This window comes from Zea mays, chromosome 5 (genome assembly GCF_902167145.1).
Source record: "Zea mays cultivar B73 chromosome 5, Zm-B73-REFERENCE-NAM-5.0, whole genome shotgun sequence".
Classification (NCBI taxonomy): domain Eukaryota; kingdom Viridiplantae; phylum Streptophyta; class Magnoliopsida; order Poales; family Poaceae; genus Zea; species Zea mays.
Window position 1 is genome coordinate 189,352,807 of NC_050100.1, and position 21,925 is coordinate 189,374,731.

Genomic DNA, 21,925 nt, shown 5'->3' on the forward strand with positions numbered 1-21,925 from the left:
TTATTGTAATTTTGGACTAGTCTCTCTTTTTAAAGACGTGTACACAAACTCTACTCGATCTTTCTACAGTGCAAGATAATAATGGAGTATCTCTACACAACATTTGGTACAATGTGCTGGTCATTATCCCACCACAATTTTCTGGTAAGATCCCTCCGGATTCAACAAAAACGCCTTCAGTGTTCGTATGGGGACCACGTGCCAGTCTCAGCAGAAGATTCTCTGCCAGATGTGCCCCTGCAAACTAAAGAACGAGTGAACGACAACGACAAGCATTACGCCCCTCCTGAATCCTGATGCTCCCATGGCTCCGTCCTATAAATCCAACGCCACCGTTGGCCATTCCCTCTCGCGCCGCAGCCGCACGCCTTCATTCTCCATTGCTCCTCGTGCAGCCTGCACAGGGACAGGGTGAAGAAAGGAGGAGGAAACAAGCTTGCCGAGATGGCGACGTGCGCTACGACCCTCGCACCTCTTCTGGGCCCGGCGGCAAACGCGACGGAGTACCTTTGCAACCAATTCGCGGACACCACGTCGGCGGTGGACTCGACGTACCTGCTCTTCTCGGCCTACCTCGTCTTCGCCATGCAGCTCGGGTTCGCCATGCTCTGCGCGGGCTCCGTCCGCGCCAAGAACACCATGAACATCATGCTCACCAACGTGCTCGACGCCGCCGCCGGCGCGCTCTTCTACTACCTATTCGGCTTCGCCTTCGCGTACGGGACCCCGTCCAACGGCTTCATCGGCAAGCACTTCTTCGGCCTCAAGCGGCTTCCCCAGGTCGGGTTCGACTACGACTTCTTCCTCTTCCAGTGGGCTTTCGCCATCGCCGCCGCCGGGATCACGTCCGGCTCCATCGCCGAGCGCACGCAGTTCGTGGCGTACCTCATCTACTCCGCCTTCCTCACCGGCTTCGTGTACCCGGTGGTGTCCCACTGGGTCTGGTCCGCCGACGGCTGGGCCTCGCCGTCACGGACGTCGGGGAAGCTCCTCTTCGGCTCCGGCATCATCGACTTCGCCGGGTCCAGCGTTGTCCACATGGTGGGCGGAATCGCCGGCCTCTGGGGCGCCCTCATCGAGGGCCCCCGCATTGGCCGGTTCGACCACGCCGGCCGCTCGGTGGCGCTGCGCGGCCACAGCGCGTCGCTCGTCGTGCTCGGCACTTTCCTGCTGTGGTTCGGCTGGTTCGGGTTCAACCCCGGGTCGTTCCTCACCATCCTCAAGAGCTACGGCCCGGCCGGCAGCATCCACGGGCAGTGGTCGGCCGTGGGCCGCACGGCCGTGACCACCACCCTCGCCGGCAGCACGGCGGCGCTCACGACGCTCTTCGGGAAGAGGCTCCAGACGGGGCACTGGAACGTGGTCGACGTCTGCAACGGCCTCCTCGGCGGCTTCGCGGCGATCACCGCGGGCTGCTCCGTGGTCGACCCCTGGGCGGCCATCATATGCGGGTTCGTGTCGGCGTGGGTGCTCATCGGGCTCAACGCGCTGGCCGCGAGGCTCCGGTTCGACGACCCGCTGGAGGCCGCGCAGTTGCACGGTGGGTGCGGCGCGTGGGGGGTCCTCTTCACGGGCCTGTTCGCGCGCAGGGAGTACGTGGAGCAGATCTACGGCACGCCGGGGCGGCCGTACGGCCTGTTCATGGGCGGCGGCGGGAGGCTGCTGGCCGCGAACGTGGTGATGATCCTGGTGATCGCCGCGTGGGTTAGCGTCACCATGGCTCCGCTGTTCCTGGCGCTCAACAAGATGGGGCTGCTCCGAGTCTCGGCCGAGGACGAGATGGCCGGCATGGACCAGACGCGGCACGGCGGGTTCGCGTACGCGTACCACGACGACGACTTGAGCTTGAGCAGCAGGCCCAAGGGGATGCAGAGCACGCAGATCGCGGACGCGGCCAGCGGCGAGTTCTAGTGTGTTGGATCACAAATCTCAGTATGCTAGTCCTACATCATGATTGTACAATAACAACCATGAGATATACTCCCTTCGTTCTAAGGATTACTTTGACGAAGTATCTAGTTAATTTAAAGATAAAGAAAATTTAAACGTTTTATAATTTAGAACGAAGAGAGCGCCACTTTTATCCGAGATTACTTTTTTCTCCTTTCAGCTTCAAACAAAAAAAAAGGATATTGAGAGTTGAGACAATATAAATCAGCGTATGCTAATTTTCTTTTTCATTCTCAGGTTAAGAGCATTCATTAAAAAAGAAAGACAAAAAAGAGGTTTTGATTGACACAAATCATCTTCACTATTTTAAAGTTGTTTCTTAAAACAGGTTCACGAGCAGCTTTCTTAGTAAATCTAAGCTATTATTTAAAACAATATTTGCCAATATGCTTAAGGATTTGTTTGGGTACTTTATTATTTACCAAAATCCACGTGTATTAAGCTGAATTGGAATGCAAATTAAACTAATTTATACTTTAATACATATGGATTGGGGCGAAGACATAGTACCCAAACAAGGCATAAAAGAGAGCTGTGAAAAGCTTAATGCTTTACCTCTCTATTCCTTCGTGAGAGCGTAAAAAAAGAGTTTCATAATTTCATTCCTAAAACTATTTTGAATAAATGTGTTTGCCAAAAAAAACACAAATCACTACAGCTCATGAAGTTGTTACTCAAGTTGTGCTAAACAAGACCAAATTCTTGCTTCCGCGGATTCCAAAATTGGTCCAAGAATGGCATATACCCATGATGTTTTTGAATTGATCTACCATCATCGTCGCCGTCGATGGCATATCCCCTGACTGCACGACGACCATCTGTGCAAAATCTTCACGGCATCCCTGCTTCCCACAGGTCTCTTTATGTAGCCCTGAAGTATGAACAAGAATAGAACATGGAATCCATCCGTGGGATTGAGAGGGAAACCCTCTCAACCCTCTCCAATACCCTTTAATCTTTTTTATTTTGAGCACAAACAAACGAGGCCTAAACGGATCACCAGAAAGAACTCAAGCCTTGATAAAGTTGCTGAGATAGGGCACGACTCCATATAACTCCAGTCACTTATCCTACCTTTATTTGGACGGTCTCAAATGCTGCAATTGACCAAATAATTTGGCTGGTTTTGAATGGTCAGGGTGGCATATACTGTCCGCATCCGCAATTTACATGGCATTGCACCGCATTCGAATCATTCCAGACCAAGACGATAGAGTGTTTTTATTCTTCTATTCTACTTTTCAAATTGTTGGTCCATGCCATTGTACCTTGCATACTAGTTCCATAAACCTGCACCATCCTTTTCTACCTCCACCATCCCTGCCAGGATTGCAGTGGCAACGTACGGCGGTCATTTACCCATGTTCCAACCGACCTGATCCTACCATGTGACCATACACGAGCTGGATGATATGATATGGAAATGACGGCCATCACGTAACTACATCCAGAGCCTTGAATCTTGATCTCTTCGATCAAAGCATCTCCTTTTCACCAAGTGTTACGATCAAAGGATGGCATGGACCAACAATGGATCGATACCCTTTCAAAAAAATCAATGGAATTGGTAAACAAGTTAATAAAACGAGGAAAACTGGAAAAGTTGAGTTGGAAGAATAGGTTGGAGACGACTGGGATAGATCCAATAAGAAGAACCCAGCTAGGCAGCTAAGCTAAAAAAAGAAGAGGAGGAAACAGCTATGAATGGTACGGCACGGACACAATAATCTTAGGACAGTGGCACCACCGTTCATCCAAGGTAACGCTTTGGCACTTCCAATGCTAGTAATAATACCAGCAGCTATAACTGATCCTGACTTGCATCATTGTACATTCAACTGAATTAGGAGGCTTATTGGTCGTCCAAACAGCTCCCGCACCTTCCAATTCGAAGTTTCTTGTTGAGTACAGCATGGTTGACTTGATACTAGCATCTGTAATGGAATTCCACAAGCTGAGTAGGCTAAAAATATGGAACTGCCTTCTGTGAATCTGAAACTAAATGGCAATAGATGGCAGTTTTGTTCGGTCCACCTTCAGCTTCTCCTATCACCTTTCCTTTTTTACACCTTTGTACTGTAGTACATGAAAAGAAGGCATACGTAATCAAATAGTCACTCTAAATAACAATTATTGCTAATTACCACTGAGCATATATGTTTCGTTATAACCAGCCTATGAAACAATAACGTAATTGTGGTATTACCAAGTGTGAGATAATATCAAGTTTAGAAAGTATCTGGGAGAGATGAGGGTAAACTTGTGCGCTCAACTGCAGGTTGCACAGTATGCCAGTTTCAAGCCTCGTGATCATATCATCAAATACAATAAGACACGATCCTTCCAAAGACGCAGCATGCAACATCCCTAGGGCAAACATGATGTTTTTAATAAGACGTTTTGTACTTTGTTTGAAGGACCAGTGCATGGATTTTGATGCAATAACACAATTCCTCAAATCATACTAATATGCTTGTGACAAAGGTGGTGTTGAATTGGTAGTGGATCAACCCATTCCATTCCTCATACCAAACAAGAAGCTTAGGTTCAGAAGCTATGACCAATGACCCATCATCCTCTCAGTACTCAAACCAAATACCCCTAAATGAAACAGGGTTTCTAGGCCAGGAATCAAGAGCATCCACTTAAGGGTTGGGAGGGTTGAGGTGTCCTCCAAGCCCACGTGGCTTGGGGTGGATTAGAGTGCAGTCAAACAAGCCCTAAACATAGTTATGGAGCAACGTATGTTGTGAAATGATAGGCTCAAAAAGTAATCACTAACTGGTGTATGGGGAAAGATGTTTTGACCATCAATGATTGGAAGTTTCTTCTCCAGTTTTCATATTTTTTAATTCATTTTTTATCTACCCTCCCCATGTTCCATTCTCTTCCGATTTGAAGAACTGTGAAAAGACATTGAGTACAAACAAAAAGACAGTTCCAAGAATGGCAATTTGTTATTTCAACAGTATAATGAATGTGAAAAATATAATACTGGTTCAAGTTGTTAGACTCAGGTTAGAGTTAGGTTATGGCTCTCTTGTATTTACCTGATTACCCCTATTGTAATGGGCTTGACCCACCTAACTCCTCTATAGTGTCATGTACGGCCGCCCCTACGTCAGGCAACGGCGTACCCGTGACATACGGCGTGCGCGTGAGCGCGCTGAACACGCCCAAGAGGCAACAGCCGCAGGTTCCAATGGATAAGATCGGGAAATCACCACTACGAGCGTCGACCACGCGGCCAGCAGCAGATCAGGGCGCAGGAATAGCTGCAGTTGTTAGTAGCTAGAAAATTGGAGGTTTGTTTAGAAGATAAGCTCACGGCCAGCAACAGATCAGAGCTGGCCGCTGCTAGCAAATAGGGATAAGTTGTTAAGAAGTTGTTTAGGAAGATAAGTATAGAGAATAAATAGGAGTTGGTTTGGCTGGCCTGGCTATATATAAAGCAGGCGGTTATTTTAATAAGGCAAGCAGGAATTATATCCCAAATCTCTCCTTCTCTGTTAAGCCTACGGTTGAGGGGAATAACCTCACCGGAGAAGACGGCCGACGGCTACGAGCTGCGTAGCCGCGGTCCGGCCACCCAAGGGCTCGACGCCCTTGACAACTTGGTATCGCGATCCCAGCGATCCTCTCCCACTCGCTCCAATCCTTCATCCACAGCCGCTGCAACCCACACCAGCCCTCCACCTTCACCCCAATCTTCCACCGACTCGGCCCTGCAACCAGCCACCATGGCCGAGCCGTCCATGCAGGACGTGATGGAGATGCTTAGGGCCATCACCACCAAGATGTCCACCATGGAGGCTGACATGGCCGCCATGAAGGACAAGTCGGCGTCGACGTCGGATTACGGCGCCGGGGGACGCGCAGAGATGCCGCGCGATCTGGATCGCCCACCTAAATTCCAGAAGCTGGACTTCCCACGCTACGACGGCAAGTCCGATCCTATGCTCTTCCTCAACAAGTGTGAGTCGTATTTCCGCCAGCAGCGCACCATGGGGGAGGAGCGCGTTTGGATGGCCTCATACAACCTGGAGGACGTCGCGCAGCTGTGGTACATCCAACTCCAGGAGGACGAGGGCACGCCAACCTGGGGACGGTTCAGGGACCTCCTCAACTTACGGTTTGGACCTCCCCTCCGATCGGCCCCGCTGTTCGAGCTTGCAGAATGCAGGCGCACAGGGACCGTGGAAGAGTATGCAAATAGATTCCAGGCCCTTCTCCCTCGCGCCGGTCGTCTCGACGAACACCAGCGCGTCCAGCTCTTCACCGGCGGCCTGCTGCCACCACTCAGCCATGCCGTTCGCATCCACAACCCGGAGTCGCTCGCATCAGCCATGAGCCTGGCGCGCCAAGTGGAGTTGATGGAGGCCGACCGGCTGGTGCAGCCTGCACCTCGGGCGCCCCCGCGCGGTCTGCTGTCCGCACCGGCGCCACGTCCAGCGCTTCCAGCGCCCCAGCAGCCGCTGGCGCTCCCTGCACCACCGAGGGCCACCCAGCAGGGTCGTGGCGAGGACAATCAACGGCGCCTCACCCCCGACGAGATGGCAGAGCGGCGCCGCATGGGCCTCTGTTTTAACTGCAATGAAAAGTACACGCGTGGCCACAACCGGTTTTGCAGACGTATTTTTTTCATGGAGGGCGTGGAGATTGAAGACACTAACGACGCGCCTCCGGACGCTGACGGTGAGGCCCCCTGTTTCTCCCTGCAGGCCCTGGCCGGGGTGCCTGTGGCTGACACCATGCAGATCGCCGTCGCGCTTGGTGCCGCCTCGCTAGTCGCCCTCCTCGATTCCGGCAGCACCCACAACTTCATATCCGAGGCGGCGGCGCGGCGCACGGGTCTGCCCCTTCACCAGCGGCCACGTCTCACCGCCATGGTCGCCAACGGCGAGCGCGTCACCTGCGCCGGGGTCCTCCGTGACGCCCCCCTCACCATCGACGGTACCACGTTCCCAGCCGATCTCTACGTCATGCCGCTCGCTGGGTACGATGTCGTCCTCGGCACACGGTGGCTGGGCGCGCTGGGTCCTATTGTGTGGGACCTGGGCAGCCGGCGCATGAAGTTCCAATTCCAGGGGCGCCCGATATGCTGGACCGGCGTCTCGGCTGCCAGTCCCACAGCAATCAGCGCCACGGTGGCGAGCGAGCAGTTCCTCGACGCACTCCTGGACTCCTTCAGTTCCGTCTTCGCCGAGCCGACCGGTCTGCCACCGCAGCGCGCCCACGACCACCGCATCACCCTGACGCCGGGCGCGCAGCCTGTGGCAGTCCGGCCATACCGGTACCCGGCTGCCCACAAAGACGAGCTGGAACGCCAGTGCGCCGCCATGATGGAGCAAGGGATCGTACGCCGCAGCGACTCGCCCTTCTCGTCGCCGGTCCTCCTCGTCAAGAAGCCCGACGGGTCCTGGCGCTTTTGCGTTGATTACCGCGCCCTCAACGCGCTCACGGTGAAGGACGCCTTTCCCATTCCTGTGGTCGACGAGCTGCTGGACGAGCTCCATGGGGCACGGTACTTCTCCAAGCTGGACCTGCGTTCGGGGTACCACCAAGTGCGCATGCGTCCGGAAGATATTCACAAGACGGCGTTCCGCACTCACGATGGGCTGTACGAGTTCCTGGTGATGGCGTTCGGCCTCTGCAACGCGCCAGCAACGTTCCAGACGCTCATGAACGACGTGCTCCGCCCGTTTCTCCGCCGGTTCGTCCTTGTCTTTTTTGACGATATTCTCATATACAGCAAGACATGGGCAGACCATCTTCGACACCTCTGCGCCGTGCTCGACGAGCTGCACCGCCACCACCTCTTCGTCAAGCGTACAAAGTGTGCGTTCGATGCCCCGTCCGTCGCCTACCTGGGCCACGTAATCTCGGCGGCGGGTGTGGCCATGGACCCAGCCAAGGTGCAGGCCATCGTCGACTGGCCAGCTCCACGTTCGGTACGCGCGGTGCGTGGCTTCCTCGGATTGGCGGGCTACTACCGCAAATTCGTGCACAACTACGGGCCGGTGGCGGCCCCGCTGACCGCGCTCCTCAAGAAGGATGGCTTCGCCTGGGATGACGGGGCGGCTGCGGCATTCGCGGCCCTCAAGGCCGCAGTCACATCTGCTCCGGTGCTGGCCATGCCGGACTTCGCGAAGATATTCATCGTCGAGTGTGACGCATCGTCACATGGGTTCGGCGTCGTGCTGGTACAGGAGGGCCATCCAGTGGCATTCTTTAGCAGACCCATCGCCCCCCGGCATCGCGCTCTCGCGGCCTACGAGCGTGAGCTCATCAGCCTCGTCCAGGCGGTGCGGCACTGGCGGCCGTATCTCTGGGGTCGGCAGTTCGTTGTCAAGACCGATCACTATAGCTTGAAATACTTGCTCGACCAGCGCCTGGCCACGATCCCACAACATCATTGGGTCGGGAAGCTGTTGGGCTTTGACTTCTCTGTTGAGTACAGGTCGGGTGCGACTAACGTCGTGGCGGACGCGCTCTCTCGCCGAAACACCGAGGAAGGTGAGCTGTTGGCTATCTCGGCGCCCCGTTTCGACTTCATCAGCCGCTTGCGCCATGCCCAGGCCATGGATCCCGCCTTGGTGGCTGTCCACGATGAGGTACGCGCCGGCACACGCGCTGCCCCGTGGGCCGTGACGGACGGCATGGTCACATTCGACGGGCGCCTCTACATCCCCGCCGCCTCCCCTCTACTGCCGGAGATCGTTACCGCTGTCCACGCAGACGGCCACGAGGGCGTTCACCGCACACTCCACCGACTGCGCCGCGACTTTCACTTCCCCAACATGAGGCGCATGGTGCAGGACTTTGTGCGGGCGTGCGCAACTTGCCAGCAGTACAAGTCGGAGCACCTTCATCCCGCCGGCCTGCTGCACCCCCTTCCGATCCCCTCCGTCGTCTGGGCGGACATTGGCCTCGACTTCGTGGAGGCGCTGCCCCGCGTGCACGGCAAGACGGTGATCCTGTCCGTCGTCGATCGCTTCAGCAAGTATTGCCACTTCATTCCACTGGCGCACCCGTACACCGCTGAGTCCGTGGCACAGGCATTCTTCACCGACATCGTCAGGCTGCACGGGGTACCGCAGTCCATTGTCTCCGACCGAGACCCGGTGTTCACGTCCTCTTTCTGGAGTGAGCTCATGAGGCTCATGGGAACAAAGCTACTCATGTCCTCGGCATTCCACCCACAGTCCGACGGCCAGACGGAGGCGGCAAATCGCGTCATTGTGATGTACCTGCGCTGCTTCACGGGAGATCGCCCCCGGCAATGGCTGCGCTGGCTGCCATGGGCTGAGTACATCTACAACACCGCGTACCAGACTTCCCTCCGTGACACGCCATTCCGGGTGGTCTACGGCCGTGACCCACCCTCAATCCGTTCTTACGAACCGGGCGAGACGAGGGTCGAGGCGGTAGCTCAAGAGATGGAGGCAAGGGAGGCCTTCCTCGCGGACGTACGCTACCGCCTCCAGCAGGCGCAGTCCGCACAGAAGCACCACTATGACAAGTCGCACCGGCTGGTAACCTACCAGGTTGGCGACTGGGCTCTTCTACGGCTACGCCAGCGCGCAGCTGCCTCACTGCCGCGCACGGTAGCAGGGAAGCTCAAGCCCCGTTACGTCGGGCCGTACCGCGTCTCGGAGTTGATGAACGACGTGGCTGTACACTTGGAGCTTCCCGCCGGCGCTCGTCTTCATGATGTGTTCCACATTGGCGTGCTAAAAAAGTTTGTGGGAGCGCCACCATCGTCGCCACCCGCCCTGCCTCCGACCATCGATGGTGCGGTGGTGCCGGAACCAGCCCGGGTGGTGCGGGCTCGCCTGGCACGCGGTGTCCGCCAGGTGCTTGTTCAGTGGCACGGCGAGCCGGCCGAGTCTGCGACTTGGGAGGACGTCGACGACTTCCGCACCCGGCATCCAGCGTTCCAGCTCGAGGACGAGCTAGTCTTCGAGGAGGGGAGAGATGTCATGTACGGCCGCCCCTACGTCAGGCAACGGCGTACCCGTGACATACGGCGTGCGCGTGAGCGCGCTGAACACGCCCAAGAGGCAACAGCCGCAGGTTCCAATGGATAAGATCGGGAAATCACCACTACGAGCGTCGACCACGCGGCCAGCAGCAGATCAGGGCGCAGGAATAGCTGCAGTTGTTAGTAGCTAGAAAATTGGAGGTTTGTTTAGAAGATAAGCTCACGGCCAGCAACAGATCAGAGCTGGCCGCTGCTAGCAAATAGGGATAAGTTGTTAAGAAGTTGTTTAGGAAGATAAGTATAGAGAATAAATAGGAGTTGGTTTGGCTGGCCTGGCTATATATAAAGCAGGCGGTTATTTTAATAAGGCAAGCAGGAATTATATCCCAAATCTCTCCTTCTCTGTTAAGCCTACGGTTGAGGGGAATAACCTCACCGGAGAAGACGGCCGACGGCTACGAGCTGCGTAGCCGCGGTCCGGCCACCCAAGGGCTCGACGCCCTTGACATATAGAATATACACCCAACCCTGGATTAGGGTTAGGGTTTCACATATTCTGCCGCTTTGCTTTAGTTATTTCCACTACATAGAGTCAAGATCAAACTAGTGATCACTAATGGATGCCACAAATGGCAAAAGATGTAGTTTGACTATCATTATATCAGCAATCGCAAGGCTATTCTCCAGACTCTAGACTCTGTTTTTTTATTTTTCTTATACACCCTTCCCATGTTCCATTATCATCAGCATCTACATAACTCTGTGGAGACATTCACCATCAGCAATGGGTAAATGGCCAGACAAAACGAGAAAGTGTAAATGGGATATAGAAAGCTCTTAGGCTGCGGCCAGCAGATCGTGCATATGGCCGTGCAAAACACTATTTTGTATTGCATATTACACTGTTTATAAAGTGGAGTTTAAATAGGAGATGGGATGAGTAAGGCTGTTGGAGATAGACTGAATGTGGGTCAAATATATGGCTGATAGAAGCGCTTCTACTCTAGCATCAAATGAAGAAGATAAATAAAGTATCTTTGCAAATGGATATTTTGAATAAGCAATATGAATCAAATGAGAATATATGCATACTTTCATGTCTGCATAATGGCATTTTGACACAGAAAAACACAGATCCTGTACATAACATAAGTACAGTCCAGTTCAGGCATCAGAACTAACTTTTTTGCTGTACCTCTTGCCATGAAGTATAGCTTGATAGAAGGCTTTGATGGAAGAACTTCTTGTGTACCTCCAATAAATGTGCGATCTAGGTCAAATGTTTGTCTTAGGGAAGCCCACTTTGTTTACCACACAGAAGTTAAGTTCATGACCTTCCAATAATGAAGACAATTTATGAAAGTTATGCAGCTATGCAAGTTTCTGGAAACATGGTTAGCTGGCAGTATATTTTTTTCATAATTCCATTGAGGCAGCTAAATCCTCAAGAGTGTCATATATATTCTCTGACTCAGAATGAGCATCATCACCAGAGTAAAACCGGTGTATCTTGCGGTCCACCTCGATCCAGCTACAACCAGGCAGCTTCTTGCCTATATTCTCCTCCTCCATGAACTTTCTTGCTTTCCTCACCTCTTCCCACAAGCCACCTTCACTGTACACATTTGCTAGCATCACCACATAGTTTGCATTATTTGGATCCAATTCTAGTAACTTTCGAATTGCTAACTCAGCAAGTTCTACATTTCTGTGTACTCTACATGCATTGAGCAATGACCCCCATATGACTTCATCTGATTCAATTCTCATATTGCTGATAACATTCAATGCATCCTGAAACCGGCCTGCCCGACCAAGAAGGTTAATGATACACCCATAATGTTCAATCTCTGGTTCAATTCCGTGCTCATGCTGCATCAATTCAAAGTACTTAATGCCTTCATCAACAAACCCTCCATGGGTGCATGCATTAAGCAGTCCAACGAAAGTAATCACATCAGGTTCAACCCCTTCACCCCTCATCTCATTAAACACTGATATTGCACACTTGCTGTGCCCATGCAGTGCCAGACAATTGATCAGAGAATTCCAAGCTGTTAGGCTTCTATCTGAAACCTCATAAAATATCCACGTTGCCCCCTCCAGATTCCCACATTTACCGTACATATCAATCAACCCATTCAGAACGGATGAGCCAAAACCAACACAGGTCCTCCACGCGCAGCAGTGGATCAACTTCCCGATCTTCAGCATTCCAAGATGCCCACAAGCAGATAGTACACAAGAAATGGTGGTTGCATTTGGCCTCAACCCTGTGCCCACCATCCTCCCAAAAATCCCAACCGCCTCTGCAAACAGCCTGTTCTGAGAGCAGCCAGTGATGATTGCATTCCATGCAGCCACGTCCCTTTCGGTCATACGCTCGAAGAGCATGATCGCATCCCCAATCTTTCCTGCCCTTGCATACCCGGACACCAGCGCAGTCCAGGAGACCACGCTCCTCTCTGTCAAACCGTCAAACAGCTTGCGCGCGTCGGCCATCATAGCGTGCCTCGAATAACAATCGAGGAGTGAGGTCCTTATGACATCGTATTCATATCCACAGAAACCACTCTTGCAGGCGTGGGAGTGGATCGACCTGACAATGCGGACGTCGACGGCGCAGGCAGCGCGGAGCACGAGCGGGTACACGAACTGGTTGGGCGATGGGCGACCGTGACGAAGCATGCGAAGGAAGAGCGCGAGCGCGTCGCGGGCGTGGGCGTAGGATGAAGGTGAGGCAGCGGCTGCGGCGGAGGCATATGCAGAGAGAATAGCGGAGTAGAGGAAGACGTTGGGGTGGGGCGTGGCGTCGAAGAGGTGGCGGGCATAGGCGAGGCAGGAAAGGCGGAGGGCGGCGAAGCGGATGAGGTGGAAGGTGGTGGGCTGCGCGGCGGCGCGCCCCGCGACGAGGGCGTGAGCGTGGAGCTGCTCGAGGTGCGCGCGGGTGGAGCAGCGGGAGAGCACGGCGACGAAGTCGCGGTGGGATAGCTGAGGCGAGCAGCGCATCGCCGTGTCCCGTGCGGTGGCGCCGGCTCGGCGGCTCCGCCCGGGCGCGGGCTTTGGCCTTTTGAGTGGGTGTTTTTTTTGGGGGGGGGGGGGGGGGGGGGGGGGGGGGGGGGGGGGGGGGGGCCCCGTTGGCCCGCTGCAAGGCTTCTTCCTCTCTAAAAATTCCATTCGACCTCCTCCTTTTACTTTGCGAGTCCGTTTGGCCTCTTTCCATAAAAAAAACTAAAGGGATGTTTGGTTTAGCGACTAATTTTTAATCCTCTATTTCATTCAATTTTAATCCCTAGTTTTTCAAATATGAAACTAAAACTCTATTTTATTTCTGTATTTAGACTAAAATAGAATAAAATTAAAGGACTAAAAATTAGTCCGTAAAACCAAACACCCTTTAAATTTTCAGACTCTTGTAGCTACCTCTAGCTTAATGATGGGTTCCAAGTAGTATCTCTAAGTCCCAGATTTAATTCCTCTCGAGGTTGAGCACTTCAAAGTGAATAGTTGACATCGTCCAATTAATAATAAGGGCAGGGTTCGGATTTTTTTTGTCAGAACCATTGTTTTAGTCCCCAACTGAGTTTTTAGACTATTGTAGCTATTAAAACGTTCGATTTTATTTATCTCTCTAAACAAAATTTGGCTAACGTAGCACCATATCAATCATTCTATATGATATTAAATCAACCAGAAAAAAGTAAATAAGGCTTTCTTGATAGTTTAAAGAGATTAGTTGACCTTGTAGAAAACTATAGAAATATTTTTTTCTAAAAAATATTTTATTTTAACTTAAAAACATAAAAACAATTTCTTACTTTACTAAAAGCATGCCTTATATTTTTATGCGCTAGACAGATGGCGTTACGGACCCGCGAGGACCGTCAACCGACCAGTAAATTTGTCGCTGTATGTCCCTACCCAGATGGGTTGATGCAAGATGGAACACAAGAGGGAAACGAGGCTTATGTTATCTTGCACCGGGGTGCTCGTAGTAGGGGTTACAAGCGTTGCGGGAGAGCGGGAGTGAGAGAGAGAGAAAGAGAGGGTTCGGCCTTGAGGCGAGCTGTCTGAGTCTTCCTCTACCGCGTCTCTCCTACTCTGCCTGCCTCCGCTCGTCTGCGTCGTACGTCCGTGTGTTCGTACATGCGTTTTTCCCGTCCCCCCTCCTTCCTTCGTTGGAAGGCCCTGGACATCCCCTTTTACAGATACAAGGAGATGTCCAGCTGTACAATGGGGGTGTAGCTATGAGCTAACGTGGCTGGCGAAGAAGTGCCTTGAGCCCTGTACATTTACCAACGTGGTTGTCGGTGAACTGCCTTGAGCCCTGTACATGTACTAACGTGGCCGTCGGTGAAGTGCCTTGAGCCCTGTAGATGTACCAACGTGGCCGTCGGTGAAGTGCCTTGAGCCCTGTAGAAGCATAGCTGGCGGTGCGGCATGGATCCTGCTGACGTTTCCTTGCTTCCGTAGGGGGTTGAGAGCAACCGACGTCACAGGCGCACACGGGGAACCATCATTACCTGTTACCGGAGTAACCCAGATGGGACACCGGTCTTGTTCCTTCATAGCCTGAGGCAGCTAGCTAGGGGTAGGATAATGATGGGGGCTGGGCCCCGTTGGCCCGCTGCAAGGCTTCTTCTTCTCTAAAAATTTCATTCGACCTCCTCCTTTTACTTTGCGAGTCCGTTTGGCCTCTTTCCATAAAAAAAACTAAAGGGATGTTTGGTTTAGTGACTAATTTTTAATCCTCTATTTCATTCAATTTTAATCCCTAGTTTTTCAAATATGAAACTAAAACTCTATTTTATTTCTGTATTTAGACTAAAATAGAATAAAATTAAAGGACTAAAAATTAGTCCGTAAAACCAAACACCCTTTAAATTTTCAGACTCTTGTAGCTACCTCTAGCTTAATGATGGGTTCCAAGTAGTATCTCTAAGTCCCAGATTTAATTCCTCTCGAGGTTGAGCACTTCAAAGTGAATAGTTGACATCGTCCAATTAATAATAAGGGCAGGGTTCGGATTTTTTTTGTCAGAACCATTGTTTTAGTCCCCAACTGAGTTTTTAGACTATTGTAGCTATTAAAACGTTCGATTTTATTTATCTCTCTAAACAAAATTTGGCTAACGTAGCACCATATCAATCATTCTATATGATATTAAATCAACCACGAAAAAAGTAAATAAGGCTTTCTTGATAGTTTAAAGAGATTAGTTGACCTTGTAGAAAACTATAGAAATATTTTTTTTCTAAAAAATAATTTATTTTAACTTAAAAACATAAAAACAATTTCTTACTTTACTAAAAGCATGCCTTATATTTTTATGCGCTAGACATCTGTCGGCGTTACGGACCCGCGAGGACCGTCAACCGACCAGTAAATTTGTCGTTGTGTGTCCCTACCCAGATGGGTTGATGCAAGATGGAACACAAGAGGGAAACGAGGCTTATGTTATCTTGCACCGGGGTGCTCGTAGTAGGGGTTACAAGCGTTGCGGGAGAGCGGGAGCGAGAGAGAGAGAGAGAGAGAGAAAGAGAGGGTTCGGCCTTGAGGCGAGCTGTCTGAGTCTGCCTCTACCGCGTCTCTCCTACTCTGCCTGCCTCCGCTCGTCTGCGTCGTACGTCCGTGTGTTCGTACGTGCGTTTTTCCCTTCCCCCTCCTTCCTTCGTTGGAAGGCCCTGGACATCCCCTTTTACAGATACAAGGAGATGTCCAGCTGTACAATGGGGGTGTAGCTATGAGCTAACGTGGCTGGCGAAGAAGTGCCTTGAGCCCTGTACATTTACCAACGTGGTTGTCGGTGAACTGCCTTGAGCCCTGTACATGTACTAACGTGGCCGTCGGTGAAGTGCCTTGAGCCCTGTAGATGTACCAACGTGGCCGTCGGTGAAGTGCCTTGAGCCCTGTAGAAGCATAGCTGGCGGTGCGACATGGATCCTGCTGACGTTTCCTTGCTTCCGTAGGGGGTTGAGAGCAACCGACGTCACAGGCGCACGCGGGGAACCATCATTACCTGTTACCGGAGTAACCCAGATGGGACACCGGTCTTGTTCCTTCATAGCCTGAGGCAGCTAGCTAGGGGTAGGGTAATGATGGATCCCCAGTAGCATAGTTAATCCGAGGCCAAGGTTGGACGAGGCGACGACTCCTCTGAGACCGAGGCTGAGGTCGGGCGAGGCGGCGACTCCTCCGAGGCCGAGGCTGAGGTCGGGCGAGGCGGAGTCCTTCTCCCGAGGCCGAGGCTGAGGCCGAGGTCGGGGTCGGTCGAGGCGGAGACCTTCTCCCGAGACCGAAGCTGAGGCCGAGGCCTGGGGTCGGGCGAGGCGGAGCTCCTTGTTGCGCCCGAGGCCGAACTCGGGAAAGGCCGTGACTGTTGTTAGCCTTTCCCTGGTGGCTGGCACATTTGCCGGAGCGGGATGAACAGTGCTGCTTTCCTGTCAGAACGGTCAGTAAAGGGGCGAAGTGACTGCGGTCACTTCGACCTTGCCGATTGAGGCACACGTGTCAGGACAAGGTGTCAGGCGATCCCCGCATTAAATGCGCATGCGATACGGTCGGTTGGTAAGGCGATTCGGTCGAGGTCGCTGTGCGACAAAGTTCGCCCGAGCTTAGCCTTGGGTGAGACGGGGGTGCGCCTGTTGACAGAGGGGACCCTCGGGCGAGGCATGAATTTGCCCGGGACTATTGTCTGCACTCGAGGCTGGGCTCGGACGAGGCGAGATCGTGTCCTACGAGGCCCTGACTTGAACCGTGCTTATCAGTTGTTGATGGTTTGTTCCGAAGATGTTTTTCGGCCAGGTTAAGGAGCATTGGGGGTACCCCTAATTACGGTCCCCGACAGTAGCCCCCGAGCCTCGAAGGGAGTGTAGGTACTCGCTTGGAGGTTCTGCCGGATTTTTTGCAAGGGGGTCGGCCCTTCTCGGTTATGCTTTGTTCCGGTGGGTGCGCGTGAGCGCACCCACCGGGTGTAGCCCCCGAGGCCTCGGAGGAGTGGTTTGACTCCTCTGAGGTCTTAATCCTTTTTGTGATGCCTCGGTTAGCCTTGTTGTTCCCTCATGCGGCCTGGCTGCAGCCCGAGTGCGCGGTCAGGCTCTGAGTTTTCAAGCTGGTTTGTTGACGTGGTCAACAGTTTGGCCGTAGCCTGGCGCGAGAGCAGCCCCCGAGCCTCTGCACGGAGCGAGAGGACGATCAAGGACCATCTCGACTTTTATTGTATGCCCCTTCGTCGCCTCTCTGCGAGGAGGAAGGGGGGAAAGCGCCATGTTACCCTCGGAGGACACCGAACATGGTGTTTCTAGTGAGTTGCTAGCGGGTGATCCGAGTGGACGCCCGAGCCCCGTTCGATAAGGGTCGGCTAGTGGCCCAGAGGCGCGCTCCAAAAGTACCTGCAGGTGATTTGCCAGACCCGGACCCATTCGATAAGGTCCGAGGGCTCGATGCCTCCCTCCGGTGGGATTCTGTTACAAATCATTCCCGCTGGTCTCGGAAATGTCCTAGGGTACCTCGGGAGTGTAGCCCGAGCCTCGGCCATGTAACGGACGTACCCAGGGTCATCCCTGACTCTGCGTGCTCTGGGGCGGCTGTCGAACCCTTCCGAGGGGTCAGCCTTTGAACCCCTGATCAGTAAAGGGCTCAAAGCCCGAGTGCTCTGGGGCGGTTGCCGAACCCCGGAGGGCGCAACCTTCGAACCCCTGATCAGTAGGAGGGCTCGGGGCCCGTTTCCTTTGCCGAGAAGGATCCTTTTCGAAATATCCCCTTTCCCGGTCCCCGTGGCGAGAGAGAGAGAGGAAAAAGGAAAAGGGTATAAATTTAAATAATGTGGCGCACCTTTTTTGACGCGGTCATCATGACGGAGGTGAAACGACGCCCGCTTCTCCTGCTGGAGGTGTCGCTTGCCCTGCCAAGGAGTTAATGCGACGGGACGGGCGATTCGCGGGGCGTCTGTTGCGCGTGCGCGAGCCGTTCGAGGCACAGAAAGACTGTTTCACCTTCGAGTTTGAATTCCACGGTGGGTTCGGGCGAAGCCTTTGGTGGATCTCGCCCGGGCCTTTATATACCCGGAAGAGGGGGCGATGGTCGTTCTTTACCCTGCCATTTGCGCTTGCCTTCTGCTTTGGTTTCCGCAACCTAAGAGAGCAGCCAGAGAAAAGGAAACCACCCACCTCATCCCTTCCCCCTCCACCACCTTCGTTCGGCGATGGCTGCCAAGGTGACCATCATTCCGCCGCGCGACCCGTGGCCTTTCTCCACCGTCGCTGTGGAGGATCTAGAGGCCCTCGTTGCTGATGGTCTGCTCCGTCCCCTCTCCGATGGGCGCAGCCAGAGTGGATGGCCCCTGCGAGCGAGGCTGACCCGACTCCGCCGCCAGGGTATGTGGTCAGTTTCATCCCCTTCCATGAGCGGGGGTTTGGAGTGCCAGCTAGCCGCTTCATGCGGGTGCTCCTGCACCACTACGGGGTGGAGCTGCATAACTTCAACCCCAACTCTATCGCGCAAGCGGCCATCTTCGCGGCGGTTTGCGAGGGTTTTTTGGGGATTGACCCTCACTGGGACTTGTGGACCCATCTCTTTTCCGCGGAGTTCTTCGCTGCGACGACGGAGGCGAGGAAGGTCCGTATGGCGGTGCGGGCCGGTGGCTGCACCCTCCAGCTGAGGCCGGGGCGCGCGCAGCAGTACATCCCTGCCTCCCTTGCATCTTCGAACAAGGGGTGGCAGAACTGGTGGTTTTATCTCCGGAACGACGGCGGGATGCTTCCGTCGTTTTCTCAACGAGTGGTGACTGCCGCCGGCAATAACTGGCGCTGGGGGGCCACGCGCGAGAACCAGGAGAAGCTCTAGCCTATTCTGCAGGCCTTGCAGAAGTTACGATACGAGGGCCTTACCGCTGCGGGGGTCGTCGCCGCTATCCATCATCGGAGGGTGCTCCCTTTGGTAGAGTGGCGGTTGCGGCTTGCGGATATGAAGCCGGGGTCGATTTGGAGGACACGCGGATGTCCTCGACTTCCCTCTCCGCCGACAACCTCCGCAGGCGGGTGGCGGGCACGGTAGGGAGGCTGGATGCTGGCGCCCTTAGCCAGCCCCCGATGCGCCCCGACCCTGGGTATGTGTCTCTGGTAAGCGCCCGGTCCTTCTCCTGTTTTGCGCCGAGTTCTTTACGCCTTTGATTCTCACTGTTGGGATTTTTGTTCGTCCCCAGGGGTTGAGGATTTATAAACCCGCCCGGCCACCGGTCCCGGAGGACGCGGCAGACCGAGCCACGCGGAGGCTTGCCACGGAGAAGGAGAAGGAGAAGAAGGACGTGGAAAAGGCCCGAGCTTGCGAGAGGATGCTAGCTCGGGAAGCTTTGGAGAAGCGTCGTCGGAGGCAGGCGAGGGATGGGCTCCCGAGGGAGTCGTCGCCGGAGACGCCTGACGACGACGATGATGATGATTATGATGATGATGACAAAGACGACGACATGGCAGCCCGACTTGGCCTCAGCCCGGACCCGAGGCTGGGCCAGGGGTCGCCGAGCCAGCCTCAAGTGGGCTGGCACCATCAGTGCCTGGGGCCGGGACACCAAGGTCCCAATCCGAGGAGCGGAGGCAGGCCGAGGGGGTACTTGACCCCTTGGCCGAGACAGTTGTTGTGACTCCGGGAGGTCGGGCCGGTCCGCCTGTCCCCCAAGAGCAGGTGCCCGCACTGGCTGCACAGGAGGCAGGTCCCTCGACCGTCGTGACGACGCCTAGGCAAGTCGCTCCCTCGGCGCCTCGGGCGTCCGAGGTGAAAACGGTGCCGAAGCCGGCGGTGGGGCAACCCTCGGCAGCGCCTGCGGGGATAGGGGCCCGAGGGGCCTCCCCACAGGCACGATTGGCCTTGCCCCAGAGCGGGTAAGTATATGAGGATACCTCTGTTTTGGTTCTTTCATTGTGTGTCTTGAACTTGCCGTCTCTCTCCTTCAGCAAGAGAAGGCAGGGCTTGGCTGGTCTGGCCCCCACGAAGGCCCTTAAGATGAAGCCGGCTTCGGTGGCTGGTGCTGCGGCGCGCCATGCCGGTTGGTTGGCCTCCGCGCAAGGCGCCCTCCAACGGGGGCCCAGGCGGCACGAGTTGCCATGGGGCAAGCCTCCCCGGCTGACCCCCCCGTTGGAGCGGCCATCATGCCGGGGGAGGCTGCTGACGCGGCCGTGGCCCCAAGCCCGCCTGACTTGTTGTCGGCGCCGGCATCGACTCCCGCCGGGGCCGTCGCTGATTCGCCCGCGGAACCGCCCGTCGCTGCCGACGTCGGGATGGTTGAGGTGTCACCGCTCATGGTCATTCCCGACCTCACCGTTCTCGGCCACGAGGAGAGTGCGGCCGTCGTTGCCGAGGCTGGTGATCGGTGGCCCGCCACCTTAGCCGAGGAGAGGCCCAGTACGTTGACGGCGGTGGTACCTGACGCGTCGGCTGCAGGGGGACCTAACGCCTCGGTGGACGGGCGTGTAGAACCGTGGCCTGTCCTGGGGAGCAGCGGCCTTATCCCTGCGCAGCTCAATCCCAATGAATGATGCGGGCAGCTGCTCCGGTTCTGGGGCCGCGGCACCTCGGAGCCCCTCCTCCTCAACGATGAGTTGGAGGAGAAGGCTCGGGATAGTTTCCGTGAGTATACCAAGGCGGCGATGAGGTTGCTCGGTCGACCATGGAAACCCTTTCCAGGGACGTTCCTAGGGTTTTCTAGGTAAGGACTTAGATGTACAACTTGCGTGACCAGGGCATTCTTTGTGACATCTCGTTTTCCTTCCTTAAGAGCTCGCGGACGCGAGCACCGCCAAGTTGTTGTTCATTCATCGTGAAAGCGACGTTTGGAGGTCACTGCGATCCCAGCGGGCTACGCTTGCCGAGGCCAATGAGCACCTTGCCCAACGGAGCGCCGAGGTGGCAGACCTTCGGTTGCTCTGCGACGGGCTGAAGTCGGAGGCAGCAGCAGCGCGGACAGAGGCGGCGTCGGCACGAGCGGAGGTTTTGTCGGCCCGGGAGCAGGTGGCTTCCCAGGCCGAGGAGATGCGGCAGCGGTAGCTGGAGCTCGGCCAGGCTATCGGCGAGCGGGACCAGTCTCAGAGCCAAGCTGCCGAGGCCGTGAGCCGGGCTGAGGCCCTTAGGGGTCAGCTGGCTGAGGCTATGGAGCGGCTAGCCGAGGCGTCCGCTCGGGCCGAAGGTATGTTTTGCCCGCTTTATGACTTTGTTTTTGTTTCCATTCTTCTCCTTGCATCTGAAGAATGTTGTTCGGCTGTCTGCAGGGTTCGAGACGGCTCTTAATGAGTCTGTCAAGAACTGCAAGGCGCTTGCCGAGGCGGCTGAGCAGAAGGAGGCCGACCGCGTGGCCATGTCCGAGACTATCTCGGCTTTCTGTCGGGCCTTTGGCCTTGACGACGTCCCCTCAGGTAGCTCCCCCCAGAGTCACCTGCGGGCCTTGGGCGGCCATATGCGCAGCAGATTCTGCGGGGCGCTGCACCACGACGTTAGGCGGGCCTTCGCCGTGCTCGCTTCCCACTACGACGTGGATCTGGAGCGGGTCAGCGAGGGGTACTGCTTACCCGACGAAGAGGAGGCTACCTTAGCCGAGGTCCAGATGCTTGACGCGGCTGTCGAGAGCCCAAGCACGGTGCTGGCTTCCTCCTTCGAGGTGGAGGTCCTTCCGCCCGTGTCGTCGTCCGAGGCTAGGCCAGATTCTGCCGAGGGTGGAAATAACGCTGAGCATGCTGCTCCTCCCCCTGCCGATGTCTGAGCCTACAGGAACAGTTTGTTTTAAGTATGTGTATGTCTTTTGCGGCCGCTGAGGCCTAGACATTTTCGTTGTTGAAGTTTTAAGCTGTGTTTTCTTTCCTCTTGTTTCGTGCGTTAGGACTTGTTCGTCGGTAGCAGAATCGCTTATCCAAGCGCGAGTTACTTTTTGCGGAAGGTGATGAGTGTGGTATCCGTATCCTGGAGGCATAGGAGTCCCTCGGCTCGGTCGGCCTTACCGCTCAAAGT

The 21,925-nt window shown here is 54.7% G+C and overlaps 2 protein-coding genes across 8 annotated transcripts; one reads left to right on the forward strand and one right to left on the reverse strand.

Moving 5' to 3' along the window:
• The first annotated feature begins 366 nt into the window (after positions 1-366).
• LOC100191554 (ammonium transporter2) lies at positions 367-2,059 on the forward strand. The gene has a single exon (NM_001136984.1). The coding sequence runs from the start codon at positions 445-447 to the stop codon at positions 1,909-1,911; it is 1,467 nt and encodes a 488-aa protein (NP_001130456.1). The 5' UTR covers positions 367-444; the 3' UTR covers positions 1,912-2,059.
• A 1,435-nt stretch (positions 2,060-3,494) lies between these two features.
• Positions 3,495-13,028, reverse strand: LOC103627426 (pentatricopeptide repeat-containing protein At1g33350). 7 transcript variants are annotated; one of them, XM_020538605.3, is made up of 4 exons: positions 11,130-13,009; positions 4,157-4,317; positions 3,985-4,026; positions 3,495-3,884 (listed from the first exon to the last, which is right to left on the reverse strand). In XM_020538605.3, the coding sequence occupies exon 1, from the start codon at positions 12,941-12,943 to the stop codon at positions 11,351-11,353; it is 1,593 nt and encodes a 530-aa protein (XP_020394194.1). In that variant the 5' UTR covers positions 12,944-13,009; the 3' UTR covers positions 3,495-3,884; positions 3,985-4,026; positions 4,157-4,317; positions 11,130-11,350. The 7 variants fall into 7 exon arrangements, with proteins under 7 accessions (XP_020394194.1, XP_023155966.1, XP_008645943.2 ...); XM_023300198.2 differs by having other exon boundaries at positions 3,495-4,026; XM_008647721.4 differs by lacking the exon at positions 4,157-4,317 and having other exon boundaries at positions 11,130-12,990.
• Between the last annotated feature and the right edge of the window lie 8,897 nt (positions 13,029-21,925).

Excerpts from the sequence above, each read along its gene's own strand:
- LOC103627426 (XM_035959217.1), bottom strand. The coding sequence starts at position 12,943 with ATGCGCTGCTCGCCTCAGCTATCCCACCGCGACTTCGTCGCCGTGCTC.
- LOC100191554 (NM_001136984.1), top strand. The coding sequence starts at position 445 with ATGGCGACGTGCGCTACGACCCTCGCACCTCTTCTGGGCCCGGCGGCA.